The 18,789-nt window shown below is 36.8% G+C and overlaps 1 protein-coding gene and 1 pseudogene across 2 annotated transcripts; one reads left to right on the forward strand and one right to left on the reverse strand.

The window, feature by feature from the left end:
- Positions 1-5,626: 5,626 nt before the first annotated feature.
- LOC143546345 (nuclear transcription factor Y subunit A-9-like) lies at positions 5,627-9,675 on the forward strand. Its single transcript, XM_077038031.1, has 6 exons — positions 5,627-5,775; positions 7,262-7,445; positions 7,539-7,639; positions 7,912-7,980; positions 8,120-8,284; positions 8,928-9,675. Exons 2-6 carry the CDS (start codon positions 7,295-7,297, stop codon positions 9,330-9,332), a joined length of 891 nt encoding a protein of 296 aa, XP_076894146.1. The 5' UTR covers positions 5,627-5,775; positions 7,262-7,294; the 3' UTR covers positions 9,333-9,675.
- Positions 9,676-11,014: 1,339 nt separating this feature from the next.
- Positions 11,015-13,629, reverse strand: LOC143546346 (elongation factor 1-alpha-like; annotated as a pseudogene). Its single transcript, XR_013137576.1, has 3 exons — positions 13,434-13,629; positions 12,261-12,710; positions 11,015-12,178 (listed from the first exon to the last, which is right to left on the reverse strand). The product of XR_013137576.1 is annotated as an elongation factor 1-alpha-like (transcript).
- Positions 13,630-18,789: the final 5,160 nt, after the last annotated feature.

The following is an 18,789-nucleotide window of genomic DNA, read 5'->3' on the forward strand; positions in this document are numbered from 1 at the left end:
ATCTCAAGAAGTGTTTAGCTGACGAGAACCTTCACATTCCACTTGATGAAGTTCAAGTTGATGAAACTATGCATTTCGTTGAGAAGCCTGTTGAGATTATGGATCGCGAGGTAAAACAAACCAAGCGCAGTCGCATCCCTATCGTGAAAGTTCGTTGGGAGTCCAAGCGCGGAGCCGAGTTTACATGGGAAAGGGAAGATCAAATGAAGATCAAGTACAAGCACCTGTTCTCTGCGCAACCTACTTCGAGATAAATTTCGGGACGAAATTTCTTAAAGTAGGGGAGACTGTGACATCTGACCCGATCCGACCCGACCCAGGTACCCGTTTCTCCGATCCGATCTCTTTCTTTATGATTTAATATATATTTATACTTATATTTTACTTTTAATAATAATATATATATTTTCCTTCCCGCCTCTTTCTCTCTCTTTCTTTCCGCCGTCCCGTCCCTCTCCTTCTCTCTTTCCGCCTTCTTTTCCTTCTTGTCGCCGTCCCGCCCTTACGCTTTGTTTCCCTCTTTTTCTTCTAACTCTTTGCTTGTCCTTTGTTCCTTCCCGCCTAAGGTTGTCTGCGCAGCTCCACGCGCCAGACCCCTTACAAGGAATCCTGCGTGAAGACCACCTGTTTCAGCGATACGCGAGACGAACTCTTCTCGCAGCGCGCTAAGAATTGTAATTCTTCTCGCAGCGCGCTAAGAACGGTAGTTCTTCCCGCGACGTGCTAAGGATTTGTAGTTCTTCTCGCAGCGCGCTAAGAGTCGTAGTTCATCCCTCGACGCGCGAAGAATTATAGTTCTTCCCGCGGCACGCTAGGAATTTTAGTTCCTCCCGCGGCGCGCTAAGAAATGTGATTCTTCCCGCGGCGCGCTTGGAAATGTAGTTCTTTCCGCGACGCGTTAAGGTTGTTTCTGTCTGCCTTCGCGCTCGCGCTCTCTTGACCTTCTGTGTCTGCCTTCGCGCCTTAGCCTTCTCGCGCTAAACCCTTTGAGTTTTCTTCTGTTTAATCTAGCCGTTTGCTTTTGTGTTGTCTTATCTTTTGTGCTGTTGACCTAATCTGCTTTATGTCTGAAAAGTTACTTTCGGCGCAGCATGCGCACCAACCCCATTGGTTGGCAGAAAAAGTGACTGACATTATCTTTTGAGATCTGCTTTTTCCATGCTTGACCTGTACCTTTATCTGATCCGCCCATGCTTTTTACTGTTCCCTGACAGCATTATCTTGCCTCTGCAGCTGCCATATCTTTCCATATCTTTTGCTTTTGGAATCTTTTGCTTTTTGAGATCTTTTCCCCTTTTTCTAGGGATTGTGTTCCCTAGGGTTTCTCTATAAATAATAGTATTATTTTCCTAACACTACACACACAAAACACTTAATCTCTCCTGTCCTCCTCCTTGCTCTCTCTGCCGCCTCCCTCTCTGCCTCCGTCTTCCTCCCTGTTCTGCCCTGTTTTCCGGTAATATATTATATATAATAATTTACTTATTAATTATGCTAACTTGTAATCAAGACTTAAAACAAATCATTAAAACAATAATCTTTAATTATAGGTTAACTTGTGCTTGTTTAAAGTTGGTTCTTGCTTTACCTTACACCGCACCGATTATCAAGTGAGTAATCTCGTACCTAATCCCTTTTTGCTTTTAATGTTTTGGGATGATCATGTGTTCATACAAACTTAGAGTCTTAAACTTGTTTATGAACTTTAGTCGCGCAGTATCCCATGTGTTGAGGACGTAGACTTGGCTGTTTATTTGTATGTGTGGATCATTAACCGTCTTGTCGGTCTATTCCGCAGTTTTCATGGTACCATTAGATGAACACGGGAGAACTATCGTTTATGATTTTCTCTTTTATTTACACATGCACAGTTAGTCTTGTTTGTGAGCTCAATTGTGAGCACTGGCAGTCTTATGAATCTTAGAGTTGGTCCCGATCAGATTACACCCTTGTTGAAAACCAGACATACACATGTTGCGCGCAGATTTATGGTTATCTATGTATTGTATTAAACTTGATTTCTCACCAACACGCAAGTGTTTGACGTTTATTTTAACACATGTTCAGGTTTGCAGTAGCTGTTTTGGAGCTTGTGGACACATAGGAAGTTTTCTTTATTTTGGACCTAGATTAAAATGTATCAAGACAAGTTATTGCTGTTCGAATATTATGATTTACAATATATTGATTTATGATGATTTATGTTATCTTGTGTTTACCCTGCGCGTGCGCGAATGAATGTATTTATTAAATATTGACACCCAATAGTGTCACGAGTAATGAAACAATATGTGGCGCCCCGATGTATAATCCGCCTTTGGTCGGGGTGTTACACTGAGGGCTAGGTTTATACCCATAGTTATAACGGTTTTAGGAACACATAGTTCCTTGTAAACAATTTCATATAACAAGTTGACTCTTTTGAAAACAAGTTTAAAAGTTTGGGGGCGTATTCACCTTGTCTCTTTAGGATCGGCTTCACTCACCGTCCAAGGGTCTTGCTTTTTCTTTATCTCGCACCTATAGTACGAGTATAAATATTTGTTAGTCGGATACACGATCCGGCTTAAAACCTTTAGTCTTACATCTCAATCCTCGATTGAACCTTTAGTTCAATTCTTTATTTACTTGAAAACCTCTTGTTTAAAAGTAAATTATAAACCTTTAGTTTATATAAAAACCCGACGTTTCTTCTTCTCCAAGAAACGTGATCATTTTCTTTTATTATTTAAGAATACTCATTATTCAATAAATAATAAATTAATAACAAAGAATATATACATATATATTTACACACATATATGTGTTTATCTAACATATAATTTCTTTATTATTTTTCTTTGTTATGTTTGCATTTCTTTTCTTTTATCGAGGTATCGAGTATATCCTCGACTTAAGGCTTAAGCCTTGAATATAATATTAGATTATATTGAATTTGATATTACGCCTAACCTTAAGTAGCGTAAAGAAACTCTAGAGACTCGAGCAGCACTCCAACGCCACTTTACTTTGCTCGACACGCTAATCGAGATACGCCAAATCTTCAATACTCGTGGGCACGTACTTCGAGAACAAACGCCATTCTTGGTTAAATGTGGGTGGAGGGTGGCACGCACTTCGAGGAAACATTACACACAAACAAGGGATCGGGGCACGCTTATCGAGGTATTATGGCACGCTTATCGAGGTAAGGCTAGAGAGAGAGTAGTGAGAGGTTATAGCTGATTTGGTGTGCAGATTTGAAATGCCCATGGTCGCTATTTATAGGCGATTTTTAGAACCCTATCGCGGTACGCGATGGGTCCCTGGGCTGACCTATCGCGTTCCGCGATATAGGTCAAATGACGCGGCGGGTAGGTCTGCCACGTGTCGACACGTGGCAGGCACCGCTCCACGTGGCGACACGTGGCAGACGTGTTGCCACGTGGTGACACGTGGCGACAACCGGTGCCACCGTGTGTCACGTGGCACACGTGTCACAAATTGTCAGATGCCCCATTGCGATACGCGATGGGGTTCTCTTCTGACTCATCACGTAGCGCGATGAATCAGGAAATCAGATTTTTCATTTTTAACCCTCCAGTTTGGATTTTGGCAATTTCAGTCCCTAGACTTTGAAAAGTTGACATTTTTGGTCCGAATTTTACGTGATGTTACATCCTCAATTCCCAAACAAAAGCTCATTAATCAGCCCCAACCCAAGGTAAGCTTGTATTGTTAAGATTAGAAAAATGCCAAAAACAATAAAACATGTTATATTGATTAAATAAATTCCAATATAGTTAAATATAGAAATTATACGTTAAAGGTGTATTACTTTAGAACGTTTACCTATAGCCTATGAATGATGTTTTCCGATGATGGTGCGGGAATTACTAGAAGGTTGTGGTGAGGGATTTCATATATTGGTTTGACAGAAGTAACTGAGACTAGTGTTGTTGGGTACACGGTGCTAGCAATTATGAGACTAGCAAAAGGTGGTGTGACATCTAGCAACGTTGGTGGTGATTATGAAGAAGAGTTATGGTGGTGACATATAGTGATGGTGGGTGGTATAAGTGTGTTCTGATGGTGTTTAATCTAACTAACTATTTTTGTGAGGTGGTTGATGTTAGTTTGATTTTTTGAGTAGTCTGTTGAACCACACTTTATCTAAACATAAATAAATACCTATGGCGATCTTTAAAATCTCATCTACATCACATTCCATAAAATGTGAATAACCTTCTACACGTATGTAATTTTATTATTAAAATGAAACCATTAAGTAAACAAAAACCAACTATATTAATGATTTAAAAAAAACGATTATGATGGTTAAGCTCTTTGGTTACAATCCATGTTTGCTCGTGCTTTTAACATCCATACTTTTTATTTTAAAGATTGAGCATCCAGGTGTGCTTTTTATGTGGTTACCTTTTTGATGAATTTGTAGCATCTATGCTAGAAATGGCATGAAATTGGGTGGTCAAGAAGTTATCATTCACTCACCTCCATTATAAAATTGCAAAAGTAAGACCATTGATATTATGACATGCATCATTTATTTTCTATATGGAAAATGACCCATTGAATTTTGGAAATGTGATTTGACAAAAATCTTATTTGATAAGTGAGGTCGTGATCAAAAATCTTTATTTGCATCCGCATTGATTGACTGTTTTTAATATTTTGTAAGTATTTCAAACATTATTCTATTTACTAATTTATATTATATAAACAACCATTTATTTTCATGGTAATTATGTTATAAACTAGTATTGGTCCTATTGGAGCCCATACTTCGTGCCTAGCCGTAGGAGGTTAGCGCTAATGCATTTATTACCTGACATATCAATGGATTAACAAACCATGTAGGATTAAACCTTAAACGACAATAAAAGGAAGCAAGTCACACGATTAATTAAACATGTTTATAGTTAAAATGTAGTTTTAACTATAATAAGTTAAATAAAAAGGAAATGTAAAAAAAAGATAAATAAAAAACATTGGTTAAACAAAACACATTACAAAACTAATAACTCTATAAAAGTTCAGAAGTTAAAAAAATAAATCGTTTCAGTAAAAAGAATCACAAAACTTCAAGGGATCGTATGATAACTCTATTAAAATGCAAGAATTCAAATTTAAACAACCGGTTCTATAAACCAATAAATGATGTTTTTAAAATAAATAAAACTACCCTCTCATGACCTAAAACTTAACAACAACCAAGTTTACTTTGCCCATTATTATATAGCTATATATAATGTTTCTTTCTTTCTTTGTTTTTTCTTTTTGAATTTAAAGACCCTAATTAAGTATGAGTCTAAAGCCCTTGTTTGAGTTAGTTGGCCTACGAGCCAGCCCTGCACCCTCTGACTAATTCAGAGTAGTCACTTAACGAGATATAAAGGTCGTGTAGCAACGAGATGTATTCCACTAGTAACCAAAACCCAAGTAATGTAACGTTAAAAACAAATAAAAGATAACTGGTACACAGTTTGGTAATATTTAAAAACTAAAGGACCACAAACTCTAGAATAGAAAATAGATTCTACGATGTGGTGATGTGTCACAAATATATATATACACGCGTCGATGTATAAAAAAAGGTGGGGTACGAAACAGACAATAAACACATACAAAGATAATATAATAATATAAAGATATAGCGATTATTATTATTATTATTATTCTCACTCTAAATCTTCTTCAATCCACAATTCTCAATTCTCTCCGATTCCCTTGCCGATTTCTCTTATTTAGGGTTTTTTTTTTCAATCGCCTCTGCCGGTAATTATTATTATTAATCAATCAATCAATTATTATTATTATTGTTTTACTCTCTGTTTATTGATTTTGTTTTATTTTAATCAATTAATTTGTAATCGGTGTTTCAGTTCTGCATGTTGGATTTGTTTAATTTTTTATTGATTTCTGTTTGTTTGCATGTTTAATTTTGGGTTTTTATTGGAATTGGGTGCATGCGATTGGATAATTCGAGTTTTGCTTCCGATTTCGAAGCTTCTAGATTCAAATTAATGGTTTTTTTATTGAATTGATTCTTTTGTTATGTAATTTGAGCTTTTTTTATGCTTAAAGGTGCAGAATTTATAAATTTGAATTAATTTTTTTTATTAATTTTGATTTTTGTGAATTTGGGGGTTTGATTATTCGTATGTTGCAGTAATTTGAAGATGGTTAGTTATTGTGTGGAACAATTGATCCTTGTGATTAATTGTGGGTACAATTGGATGCATGCAGATATAATTGAGTGCATGTTGTGTATTTTAACCTGTAAACGGGCTGGTTGAATGACGGTCAAAACGGGTTCTGAGAAAGTGAGATCGGGTCAAAATTGGTGGATTTAGAAAAGTTTCGGTTTGGTTCGGGTCAAAACTGGTGGCTTTAAGAAGTTATCAGTTTGGTCCGGGGTCAAAATTGGTGGCTTTAAAAAATGTGTCAGTACTTTGGTTCGATCAAAGCGAGTCGCTTTGAAAAAGTATCAGTTTTGTTCGGGTCAAAATGAGTCATTTTAAAGAAGTATCAGTTTGGTTCGGGTGAAAACGAGTCACTTTAAAAAAGTATCAGTTTGGTTCGGGTCAAAACGAGTCATTTTTAAAGAAGTATCAGTTTGGTTCGGGTCAAAACGAGTCATTTTTAAAGAAGTATCAGTTTGGTTCGGGTCAAAACGAGTCATTTTTAGAAAGTATCAGTTTGGTTCGGGTCAAAACAAGTCATTTTTAAAGAGTATCAGTTTGGTTCGGGTCAAAGCAAGTCATTTTTAAAAAGTATCAGTTTGGTTCGGGTCCAAACAAGTCAAGTATCAGTTTGGTTCGGGTCAAAACGAGTCAAGTGTCAGTTTGGTTCGGGTCAAAACAAGTCACTCGTAAGAAGTATCAGCTTGGTTTGTGACAAAATGAGTCACTTAAAATAAGTATCAGTTGGGTTCGGTCAAAATGAGTCACACTTAAAAAAGGTATCAGTTTGATTTCCTGTAAAAATGGGTCACTTTAAAAATGCGTCAGTTTGGTTCGGGTCAAATCGTGTCACATTAAAAAAAGATATCAGTTTGGTTCATGCCAAAGTGAGTCACTTGACCCTTCTGGGCCCGTTTAAGTTAGCAAGTTTTATAAAACTGTCCAATATTTGTTAACTATCATTTTGTACTATATTTAATAATTGAGAAAGTGATTGTTGTTATTATGTATATTTGTGTTCAATCATATGACAATTGATCTAACAGTTTTGAAGTGGACTATCTCATTGTATGCAACAGGTACGCCTTGCTGGCACGTATTGCACCCGCTCCATGTCCACCACTACCATGAGGCGGGCCAACTCAGCCGACTCATCATCACAAGAACACTCATTAGACCGTGATTCACAGTCTGATGATGTTTTTAGCAAGGATGAAGCTGATGTCAGCAAACAACCACATAATCCGCCATATTTGTCTTCAGGTTAATCTTTATCTTTGTATTTGTTATATTAAATTATTTAAAATTTTAAAATATATACATATATTGATGATGAATTACACCCTTTGAACTCAGATAACTTTCAACAAGGACAACATAATATCCAACTTGGAACACAAAACATACTTCCAAGGAATGAAGAAGTCGTCGTACCGGTCCCGCAACCTGAACTACTTGTAAGATTCCTTGACTTGAATCAAGAAAAAACAGGGTAACGGTCAAACGGGTTGACATTCTACACTCTAAATCGGTTATTATTAAAAAAAAAAAGTTTAGATTTTGATTGCAACAATGTGATCAATTTTTAACGCAGTTATTTATAAAGTAATATAAGGAATAAGAAGCGTGTGTAAGTTGGGCTGGCCCGGCCCGGCCCATCCAGTCACCAATCCAACTGGTCCCGTCTGACCCGGCCCGCTCGTTTATTTACGTTTTTTATGTTCTGCAGGCTTGTGCACCAAATCCTTACTATGATCCCTATTATGGTGGGATGATGGCGGCGTACGGTCAGCATTTGGTAATTTCAGTGGTAACTTTTTCAAGTATGTTAAATATAATGGTGTTTTGGATCAACCCAAATGAAGTACACATTTTGACCTCTGACCCGCCCGTTTGATGAACCCGGTTTGTCTTATTGATGATTTTTGTTATGCAAGGTTCATCCTCAGTTTGTTGATATGCACCAAGTAAGGATGCCGTTGCCTCTTGAAATGGCGCAAGAACCCGTTTATGTGAACGCGAAACAGTATCATGCTATTTTGAGGCGACGACAGTCGCGCGCGAAAGCTGAACTTGAAAAAAAGCTTATTAAGGATAGAAAGGTGGGCATACAATACAAATTAGGGCTGAGCCGAGCTTTATTTCAACGAGTTAATTTGTTGGTCTCAGGCTTGGCTTGTCGAGCTGGCTCAGCTCGTTTATCTTAACGAGCTGAAACGTTAGGCTCGGGCTTGGCTCGTAGAATGCTTGAGCTAGCTCGTAGCTCGTTGAGCCGGCTTGACTCATTTATCTTAACGAGCTGTGACGATAGGCTTGGGCTCGGCTTGTTTATTTTAACAAGCTGAAAGGTTACAGGCTCGGGCTTGGCTTGTAGAATGCTTGAGCCAGCTTGTGGCTTATCAGCCAAGTCATTTATTTTAAGAAATAAAATTTAAATTTTGTAATTTTTACACACTTATATATGTAAAAAGTAAAAATAATATTGGTAACATACATATATATATATATATATAATGCAGACCTTATAAAATACAGAATTTATTAAATACATAATCTATGTGTATTAAAAGTTGGTTATAATTTATATATATTAAAATCTGCGCTTTACTTGTATACGAGCCAAACTAGACTTTAAACTATTTAAATAGTTTCTGATAGTTTTTTACAATGAAATCTTTTACACCAATTGATTACAAACTAAATTAAAAGATGTCATTTTAATGTTTTTCTTGTTAAATTTTACAGCCATACCTCCATGAATCCCGCCATCAGCACGCAATGCGAAGAATGAGGAGTTCCGGGGGGCGTTTTGCCAAGAAAACGGAAGCCAATGCTTCAAAGTCCGCTACTGATGACAAGAACGCGACATCTTCAAGTACATCAAGCATGAAGCGGGCCCGCTCTGAGTCCACTGAGAGTCTAAACACCCACCAAGAAGCAACAGGCGGGATGGTCAACAATTCATGCAATGGCCGCGCGTTTTCAGCTGATGGGGCACGGTATGAGAGCCAAGAAGCAAGGGGCAATATGGTCAGTTCGTATCAGTTGCACGGTTCGGATATAGGGGTAGGTGAGGGTGGGTCTTTAGGTCAGCAGTGGTCAAGCATGCAGTCAAACCAGGCGGCGCAGAGGGCGGTTGCCATGAAATGATGATGATGATGGTGATGACGACAGGGATGGCAACTCATTCTTGGCTGGAGGGTAAAAAGGTAAATGGCCTATCTTGTCTGTCATGATCGTTGTTTTGCGGATTATTTTTTTTCGTTAGTTGTTTGTGTACAAAGTATGATGGAGTTTGTGAGGCTTAGAAAGAATGGTTTGTGGTATTTTTGAGCCGTTTTAAATGTAGTTAAACGTTGCTAGTTTTGGTTGACATGAGTTTAGAATTCCATATATGTTGTTGGTTATGCATATTGTTTTTTTACCTAGTCATGATTTGTCACCTCGGCTTATAGCCTCTATATTTTAGAGGTGCTATCATAAGTACACCACCCCAACCCACATATGGGGCCGTATAGACGGCTGTAGCCGTATAGAGCTGTCTATACGAACCATATATAATGTGGTAGTTGTGTGTTACATGTCATGTCACGTCACATCAGTTTATGTCGCTATGTCAGTCTCGCATATCATATGTGTGAAGACACCAATTCATATGGACATATGGTATGTAAAAACATTTTTGCTGGTGTGATTAGACAGCTCATACCATATGACCATAAGACCAGTATGATTTGTCAGTTATGTGATTAATACGTCACGAATGTGCGTATAAGTTGCCCCTCTTTTAGTTTTAGGGGATTTTTGTAAAGATCATTTAACTCAAAAATGAGTGTCATCTCTAAAGGGTTAACGGTATTTTAGTTTTAGAGAGAATTCCATACATATATTCGTCATGTAGTATTTATTTTCTTAAAATGCAGCTTTTTAAATGTGTAACGTTCAAATATAATCATGCAAACACAGTTTCTTCGATATTTTCTATTTTGCGAGCTAATTGTGATCCTGAGATATAATGTACATTGTCTTGGGATGAACTTCTTTCCTAAGTTCAGTCTGTCTTGTTTTGATTTAGATAAATGGACTTTTCAAAAATCCAAACATATTTTCATCAAAGTGATTGATCATGTGTGGTTTCATGCGGTCCTAACGTTTTATTAGACAAAATGGAAAGAATTTTGCATGCTGATGAATATGAATTTCTGCTTTTAACAACTAGCTTTTACAATGATTTTATCACCCTCATAAAAGGATGGATTGTATTTCCATGTTGATATATTGAGCAATTTCCCTTTCGATGTTGATACGAATGGAATAATATTTTACGATACTAAATATAAATGCTTTTACAAGATGATATCAAAACACATAAAAGGTACGTAGGTGGTAGGCACAAAGTAAAAAGGATTCTTGGGCGATGTCATTGCGTATTGTGTATCGGCCACCTAGCATACATGAGATGAAATTGTGTTTTTATAAAAAATCAGAACCTGAGTAAATTTTGTTCGAGAAAGAAGTTATGCATAGTTGCAATGATTGCTAGATATATGGCCATTTAAAAAATAAATAAATCTGTCGCTAATCAAAAATGTCTTCAATATGTAAGTCTTTGAGCATGGAAAACTACAAGTCTTAGATCTATTAACTAATTTGACAGTCCCAGAAACAGACTGCAACAGGAAAACAGAACAAATAAGTATCCCAAACATATACTGGGGTGGTGCCGGTTATTTTCAAATCTCCTCAACTAGGATTTGAACTTATGACCAATCGGTGACTACTCTACCTTGTTATTTCACATTAAGATTCAAGCAATAAAAATAACCTTCAGATAAAGAAAATATAAAATAACCAAATGTCGATAAATGTCTTGAAAACTTTAATAAGAAAGACATCATAAAGGAAGTCAAAACCCGGCTTGTAAGCTCGCATCACCGTCATCAAGCAACAAGTTGCTCAATACCTCCAACCATCCTCACAAGTGAGGCTAGAGCACAGGAATGCAAGCCAGAAAACCAAATACCAAAACTCCTTATCCCAAAACAAACATAATAGAAATTAAAATTGTTTAAAAACACAAATAAAACACTCCCAAGAAACAAGCACCTTCACTTGGCTCCCTTCTTCACCGCAGCCTTGGTCACCTTAGCTCCAGTCGGGTCCTTCTTCTCCACGCTCTTGATCACACCAACCGCAACCGTCTGCCTCATGTCACGAACTGCAAACCTCCCAAGTGGCGGGTACTCTGAAAAAGTCTCGACAACCATAGGCTTGGTTGGAAGCATCTTAACCATACCTGCATCACCGTTCTTCAAAAACTTGGGCTCCTTCTCAAGCTCTTTCCCAGACCGTCTGTCAATCTTGGTCAACAGCTCGGAAAACTTAACAGCAATGTGGGAGGTGTGGCAATCCAAAACCGGAGCATACCCGTTTCCGATCTGGCCAGGGTGGTTCATGATAATAACCTGTGAAGTGAAACTGGCTGCACCCTTAGCCGGGTCATCCTTGGAGTTAGATGCAACACACCCACGCTTCAAATCCTTAACCGCAACGTTCTTAACATTGAACCCAACGTTGTCACCAGGGAGAGCTTCTTGTAGAGCCTCGTGATGCATCTCAACCGACTTGACTTCAGTGGTCAACCCTGATGGACCGAAAGTGACAACCATACCAGGCTTGATAACTCCGGTCTCAACACGACCAACAGGCACAGTTCCAATACCTCCAATCTTGTACACGTCTTGAAGTGGTAGACGAAGGGGTTTGTCTGATGGTCTTTTTGGCTCGTTGATCTGGTCAAGAGCCTCGAGAAGAGTCGGACCCTTGTACCAGTCGAGGTTTGTGGAACGCTCAATCATGTTGTCACCCTCGAAACCAGAGATGGGAACGAACGGGATTTTGTCCGGGTTGTAACCAACCTTCTTCAAGTAAGAAGACACTTCCTTCACAATTTCATCGTATCGTGCCTTTGAGTACTTAGGGGTGGTTGCATCCATCTGCACAATATTATCAAAATCAAAATTTAATATCTTTTACACATAAAGATTCACATTATGTTATTTAAAACAAAAGATGCACCTTGTTACAACAGCAGATCATTTGCTTCACACCATCTGACCATCCTTAGAAATTACCAGCCTCGAAACCACCGGTAGTGGAGTTGATGATCAAAACAGCACAATCGGCCTGTGAAGTACCAGTAATCATGTTCTTAATGAAATCACGATGTCCGGGAGCATCGATAACCGTGCAGTAGTACTTGGTGGTCTCAAACTTCCACAACGCGATATCAATAGTGATACCACGTTCACGTTCGGCTTTAAGCTTGTCAAGCACCCAGGCGTATTTGAAAGAACGCTTGTTCATCTCAGCTGCTTCCTTCTCAAACCGCTCGATGACACGCTTGTCGATGCCACCTAGCTTGTAGATCAAGTGTCCGGTTGTGGTTGACTTGCCGGAGTCGACATGTCCAATGACGACAATGCTGATGTGAGTCTTTTCCTTACCCATTCTGAGTTATCAAACAAACTGCCACAACAAATTGAATTAAAATAAATAACCTAAAAACATATAATATCTTTAACAGAAAAAGAAAAACAAAAACAAACATGAATTTAAGACAGCAAAAACATTCACGAATTGTTTCAAACTATAATATTAACATGAACTTGATTATATGAATAAATAAATAACTGATTTAAAACTGTACTACTAAAGATTGTATGTAACTAATAACCAATTAGATAAAAGCAGTAATGCATAGAAGCTTATATTAAATATACAACTTAGTTAAACATCAATACAATATATTATAAACTTATCAATACAATTGTTCATACGGTGTGACGTCATCATAAGCAAAATACAGAACCAAAGAAATAATAAATTAATTAATTAAAAAAAAGCAGAATAATGAACAAATCAACATGTATATCTAACAAATCCAAGCAAACTATAAACAATAATCAGATCAAAATCAGTCGATCTTAATATATTTAAAAATCATCCGATAGCTTCATGAACACGTAAGATCAATAATCATCCGCTATTAAATCAAAATCAGCTGATTTAAGCATATAAACAGCTCAATAATCAACTGTATAGAAATCAACCGATCGCTTCAGCAAATATATACACAATACTCTAATCAGAAACCCTAAATCAACCAAAAGTTATCAAATCAAACACGATTCATGTAATACAGGTTACAACGATACAATCGATACGTATAAAGGTAAGGTTTGTGGTTACCTTGCTGAAGAATTAGATGTGTGGCTGCCGAATTGAAGAGATCGATGGGAAATTGTTAAAGAAAGAGAGTAGACTGCAGGGAGGCTTTATAGCCGAGAAGGATGAAGGTTTATGCTAGGGTTTTCTATGGGCCGTTGGATTAGGTGATCTGACGGTGGAGGATGTGTGAGGGTTTGTTGTATATTGTTTTGGTTATCCGCCGTGGATTCCACGTTAATTAATTGCCCTATGGCCTGTTTTTCGTTATTATTGTTGGTTAATGACACAATTAATTAGTTTTATTTGACTTTGAATTAAAAGAGAGAGAAGAGGTTAATTTATAATTTGGTGTATATATTGATTGTATATCAATAATGAGTGTTTAACCTGGGTGATGATAAACTCAAACGTTGTCGGTTACAGACGTTGAGGCGGTAGGTTGACGAGAACTCGGTTAGTTTCTATCATGTGCTTTATGATACCGGTACTAAAGAACAAAAATAAAACTAAAAATCGAGGTAGACCAATGGGGTGACATCGGTCGGTAAAACTTGGGTGTTGGGAAGACCAAGTGTTGACGATCTCAGGCGGTGAGTTGGTGAGCCTACTCAATTTCGGTCAGTTCCCGTCACGTTTTTATGGTACTTTAACAGTTGAACTATAATTAAAAAACAAGATTAACATTCAGTCAGGTATGGAAGCTATCATTGTAAACCACGATGTACTTTTACATTTGTTACGTTATCGGAATGAAAACAAAATGTGGTGAGTCTGCGCCTATTCGGCTGGTGTCCATCGCGCTCGTTATGATACCAGAGCTAAAAACTAAAAAAATAAAAACAAAATTGATATTTGGTCAGTTTTTATTACAATACCTGAAGCAAAAAAAAAATAAAAACAAAAACAACATTATATGAACCAACATGATGTTGTCTAGTGCTCTAGCAGGGACTTAGCGGCCGAATATCTTAATTGTTATATATAATAATATATTGTCATGTGAATTTGGTCTACTTATTAATTAGTCTATCATTTATAGTGGAGATGCATGTTCTATTATCACTTGAGTCATTTTCATAGACGTCTAGGTGAAGAGACGAATCATGGCCTTAATCCCGGGTTCGAACTCGACAGCAAGCGAAGGTTTACAGATTTCATCTCGTTCAGGGGGGTATGATCTCAAGGTAGTCGAAGAGTCGACCTTAGACATAGCCACCAAAAAAAGTAGATTCACACGTGAGATTTTCTGTCATTCAAAAAAATATTTTAATCTATCGTTACTCCTTTAAGAAAACTCTTCAAAGTCAAAACACTTAATTCAATTGATGATGGATATTAGAAATTCTTCGCCCCCCCCCCCCTACTCGAACACGTCTACAAGAATATCATGAACCGTACGATATGTCATTTCTCTTTGCTTCTTCTCTCACAATCATCCCTTCTCTCATCCATGGCTAGTTCTGTGGACGAGCTTTGGCCATGACAAATTGCCCAACTCTTCACCTTGCCCATGAAAGTTTGCAGGTTTTGCATTGCGTATGCACTTATTGGCTCGTAATGGTGGATAATGAAGATGTGACACTTTACTCATGGACAAGGTCGTCTATGATAATTTTTTAAAATTTCGAGGCCCAGGACGAGTGAAAAAAAGGCCTATGTTATCACATTTTTAATTACATGATAATTAGTTTGACAATTTTATCAATCGGGCTAAACTTCCATAGCCTAATACGGACCAAAGTGAAAAATGTATTAGTAATAACAAAGTTATTTGAATGACCCTTATTAGTAATATAATGTTATTAAGAAAATTATTAAAATGACCGTTGTAGAACACAAGAGAAAGTTCATATTTATAAAATAAATAAGACTTATAACGGAATTGAAATTGAACCAAAGACCCTTTGGTTTCACACCTATCTCTCTTTCCATTACACATAACTTATTTAGTAATCTTTTGTTTTAAGACAAAATTATACCTAAAATATATATGATTTTTTTTACAATTATCAGCCTTTCGGAAGAGTGGGCAAAAGTATAAACACTATCTTTATTTGTTGTAGGTTTTTCTTATGAACAATTTGTTTTTCAAATGATAATTTATAAAATTAGAGAACAAACTTTACATTTTCACACTGTAAATGCAATCACTAACCACCAAAATTATAGAAAAAACATAATATTTTTACACTGTTAATTTAATCATCAAATACCTTCCATCATGCTATATATGTGGTCTAGCAACACTAGTTTACTTTAGCATCGTTAACTTAAGGGATATTGGTTTTTAATACTCCTAATTTTTTCCTCATTGGTAGATAACACACCCAACTTTCGATTTGTCATCCACCACTCCCAACTTTCACCCTATTTTCATGTACCACTCCCCATCTAAATGAACACTAACCTCGTTAATGATTTGGACTAAAAATGTCATTCAAATTAGTTGAGAGGGTAAAACAGAAATTTTATTTTTAACACACAACCTCCATTTCCGGTGACCTCGTTTTTCGGCGACCTCGTTTTTTCCGGCAAATTTGATTTTTCCGACTATCTCGTCTTTCAGAACACCATATCCATCATTTCACCGAGCTTCACATATGAATTTGAGTTTTCCGGCGAGTTGCAGGTTTCCGGCGAACACCATATCCATCATTTCACCGCTCACCGCCCCAAAACCGCAACCCCCGCCCCCCGCCACCACCAGTGTCTCACCCAGCCACCTTCCGGGATCGCCTGCGTGCCGGAAAATCGAGTTGCAGGTTTTTGGCGAGCACCATCTTAATCATATCTTCACTGGTGCACAATCTTCATGATCTCCATCACCTTTTTACACCTCTGAACCATCTCCATTTTCTGAAAGACGAGAGACCGGAAAACTCAAATTCACCGGAAAAACAAGGTCGCCGGAAAAACATGGTCACCGGAAATGGAGGTTGTGTGTTAAAAATAAAATTTCTGTTTTACCCCCTCAACTAATTTGAATGACATATTTAGTCCAAAACATTAACGAGGTTAGTGTTCATTTAGACGGTGAGTGGTACAGGAAAATATGGTGAAAGTTGGGAGTGGTGGGTGACAAATCGAAAGTTGGGAGTGTTATCTACCAATGAGGGAGAGTTGGGAGTATTAAAAACCAATATCCCTTAACTTAATCATCAAATACCTTCTACTATGCCAAGGCCGGCCATCGCATATGACAAAGTAGTCAACGACCATAAATCCGACTACCCGCTAGGCCCGGATTTTTTTTTTAATTATATGTATTTTTTTATGAAAAACAATATGCATACTTAATGTTATAACTCAATTACATAACATCTAACTTGGTCTAGTGGTTAAGGGGTATGACTCCCAACCAAAAGTTTGTGGGTTCTAGTCCTATTTTAAACATGTTTAAGCATATTTTTATACATTAGTTTTTAAAACAACCCAAATCATAGTTAACGAAGACAATTTAAAAATTATATTGTTTAAACTCAACAAAATACTCTTTTTACTTAAGGCCTAAAATATTTTTTGCCTTCGACTCATTTTTTTTTCAATTCTCGAAGCCGGCCCACACTATGATATATATGTAATCACCAAAATTAGAATAGAAACATTACATTTACCGTGTTAATTTTTACATTTTATTTGGAAACATGAGAATCTAGAAAGGTTTTAACATGAAGGCAAGAAGTAAATAACTCTGCTATTATTTGATTTAAACCTTATCCTGTTTTGTATTTGCGTTTGATGGATTGTTGGTATATTTTTTTTCTGCATTTAAAATATTGTGATATTATTACGTAAATAGTGAAGCCTCTACAAAGGGTAGTTCAAGATTATTTTTTTAATTCCTAAAACCAAAACTTTAATTGAAGTCTTTTTTTTTCATAATAAAAACCTAATGGAAAAAACCATCTTGTATTTTCGAATTGGACCTAAAAGTGTGAAAGTACGACATGTGTGATGGTCAACTCCTAAAAAGGAGCGACAAGGCAATTGGCAAGCTATTTGGAATGGGCAGCCTAAAACATACACAATGTGCATTAATAACATGAAACCCTTTTAATTGCCTTGTTCGGGGTGGTTTAAACTCATAGTTAAATTGCAAATTCCCACAAAATAGTGCACAAAAAAACATAAGGTGACTAAGGAACCGTGAATCATACATGCAAGAGAAAATATAACTATAGTTCGATAGTTCAAGTAGCACTCATTGTCTATTAGTCTTGATTTTTCCTCTCTAAATTATTCTTGCTTAAATAGATGCCAGAATGTAAGAAGAACTAATTTCTATCTATGACAAGACTAATGTCGTTATGTTTTACAACCGAAGCCTCTACTGGAGATTTTTGGAGCACCAAATGTAAGGAATAGTATCCCTTTGAGGGTTTTGGAATATTTGATAGACAGCTTTTTTTATACACGACTTAGCCTGTCTACACCTAAATTTTTTTTATACATGACTTAGCCCATCTACACCCTTAAATTAAGTATAAAATAAGATGTTGAGCCAAGAATCCTTAGGCTAAAAATATGGAATGAGAAATAACGAATGTTTTTATGATGTTATAGAAAATCATAGAGCTATTCAAGTCACGTAGAGCCACTCGTATCACACGAGGATGATGTTATGTGTAGCTATCTGATTTCAATTATACCTTAAAATCTTTTATTTTATTTTTAACTTGGACCCTCTACATTTGGATGCCTAAAAATAGTTTCCTTATTTCTTTGATAACCGAAACAGATAAGATCACAATATGAGTAAATATTTAAAATCACATCACAATCCAAACAGAGTCATTTTTTCCATGACTTATCACATGACAACAAGCATAAGTCATATCGATTGGATGCAACATTTTTGCCAATTAAACACCAGCACACCCACACCTGGCCTATTGGCCTTAGATCAGACTCTTTTCATGTTACAATATCACTTTTAATACACAAATTCACAATTTCATCTGTTAATTGCAAATTTAAAATCGATATATGAAACCAATCAAGAGATCATGACACAATAATAATAATAATATAATAATAATAATAATAGCTAGCAGTCTAACACAGTGGAGTTCATCTTACACATCACAAATTAGGGCAAATACAGAGCCAATTCAGGAAGATCACAACAGTTTCAAGTTTCAACACTAGGCAGCTTTGGCCGTAGAAGCATCGTGATTCAAAATCACCAGATCTAACAATCTGAGAACAACTACTACTTCAGATTGCGATCTCTTAAACTCTTCACGTCTCCGGTCATGATCTGCAATCCTGTTCCAATTCACATGACAAAAATCCACAAATTCAACCTATAAATCTATAAAATAAATGTGTGTGTGTGTGTGTATCATATATATATATATAGAGAGAGAGAGAGAGG

This window comes from Bidens hawaiensis, unplaced genomic scaffold (assembly GCF_021521415.1).
Source record: "Bidens hawaiensis isolate Kalapana, Puna unplaced genomic scaffold, B.hawaiensis_p1.1 tig00014334_1, whole genome shotgun sequence".
In the NCBI taxonomy this organism is placed as follows: domain Eukaryota; kingdom Viridiplantae; phylum Streptophyta; class Magnoliopsida; order Asterales; family Asteraceae; genus Bidens; species Bidens hawaiensis.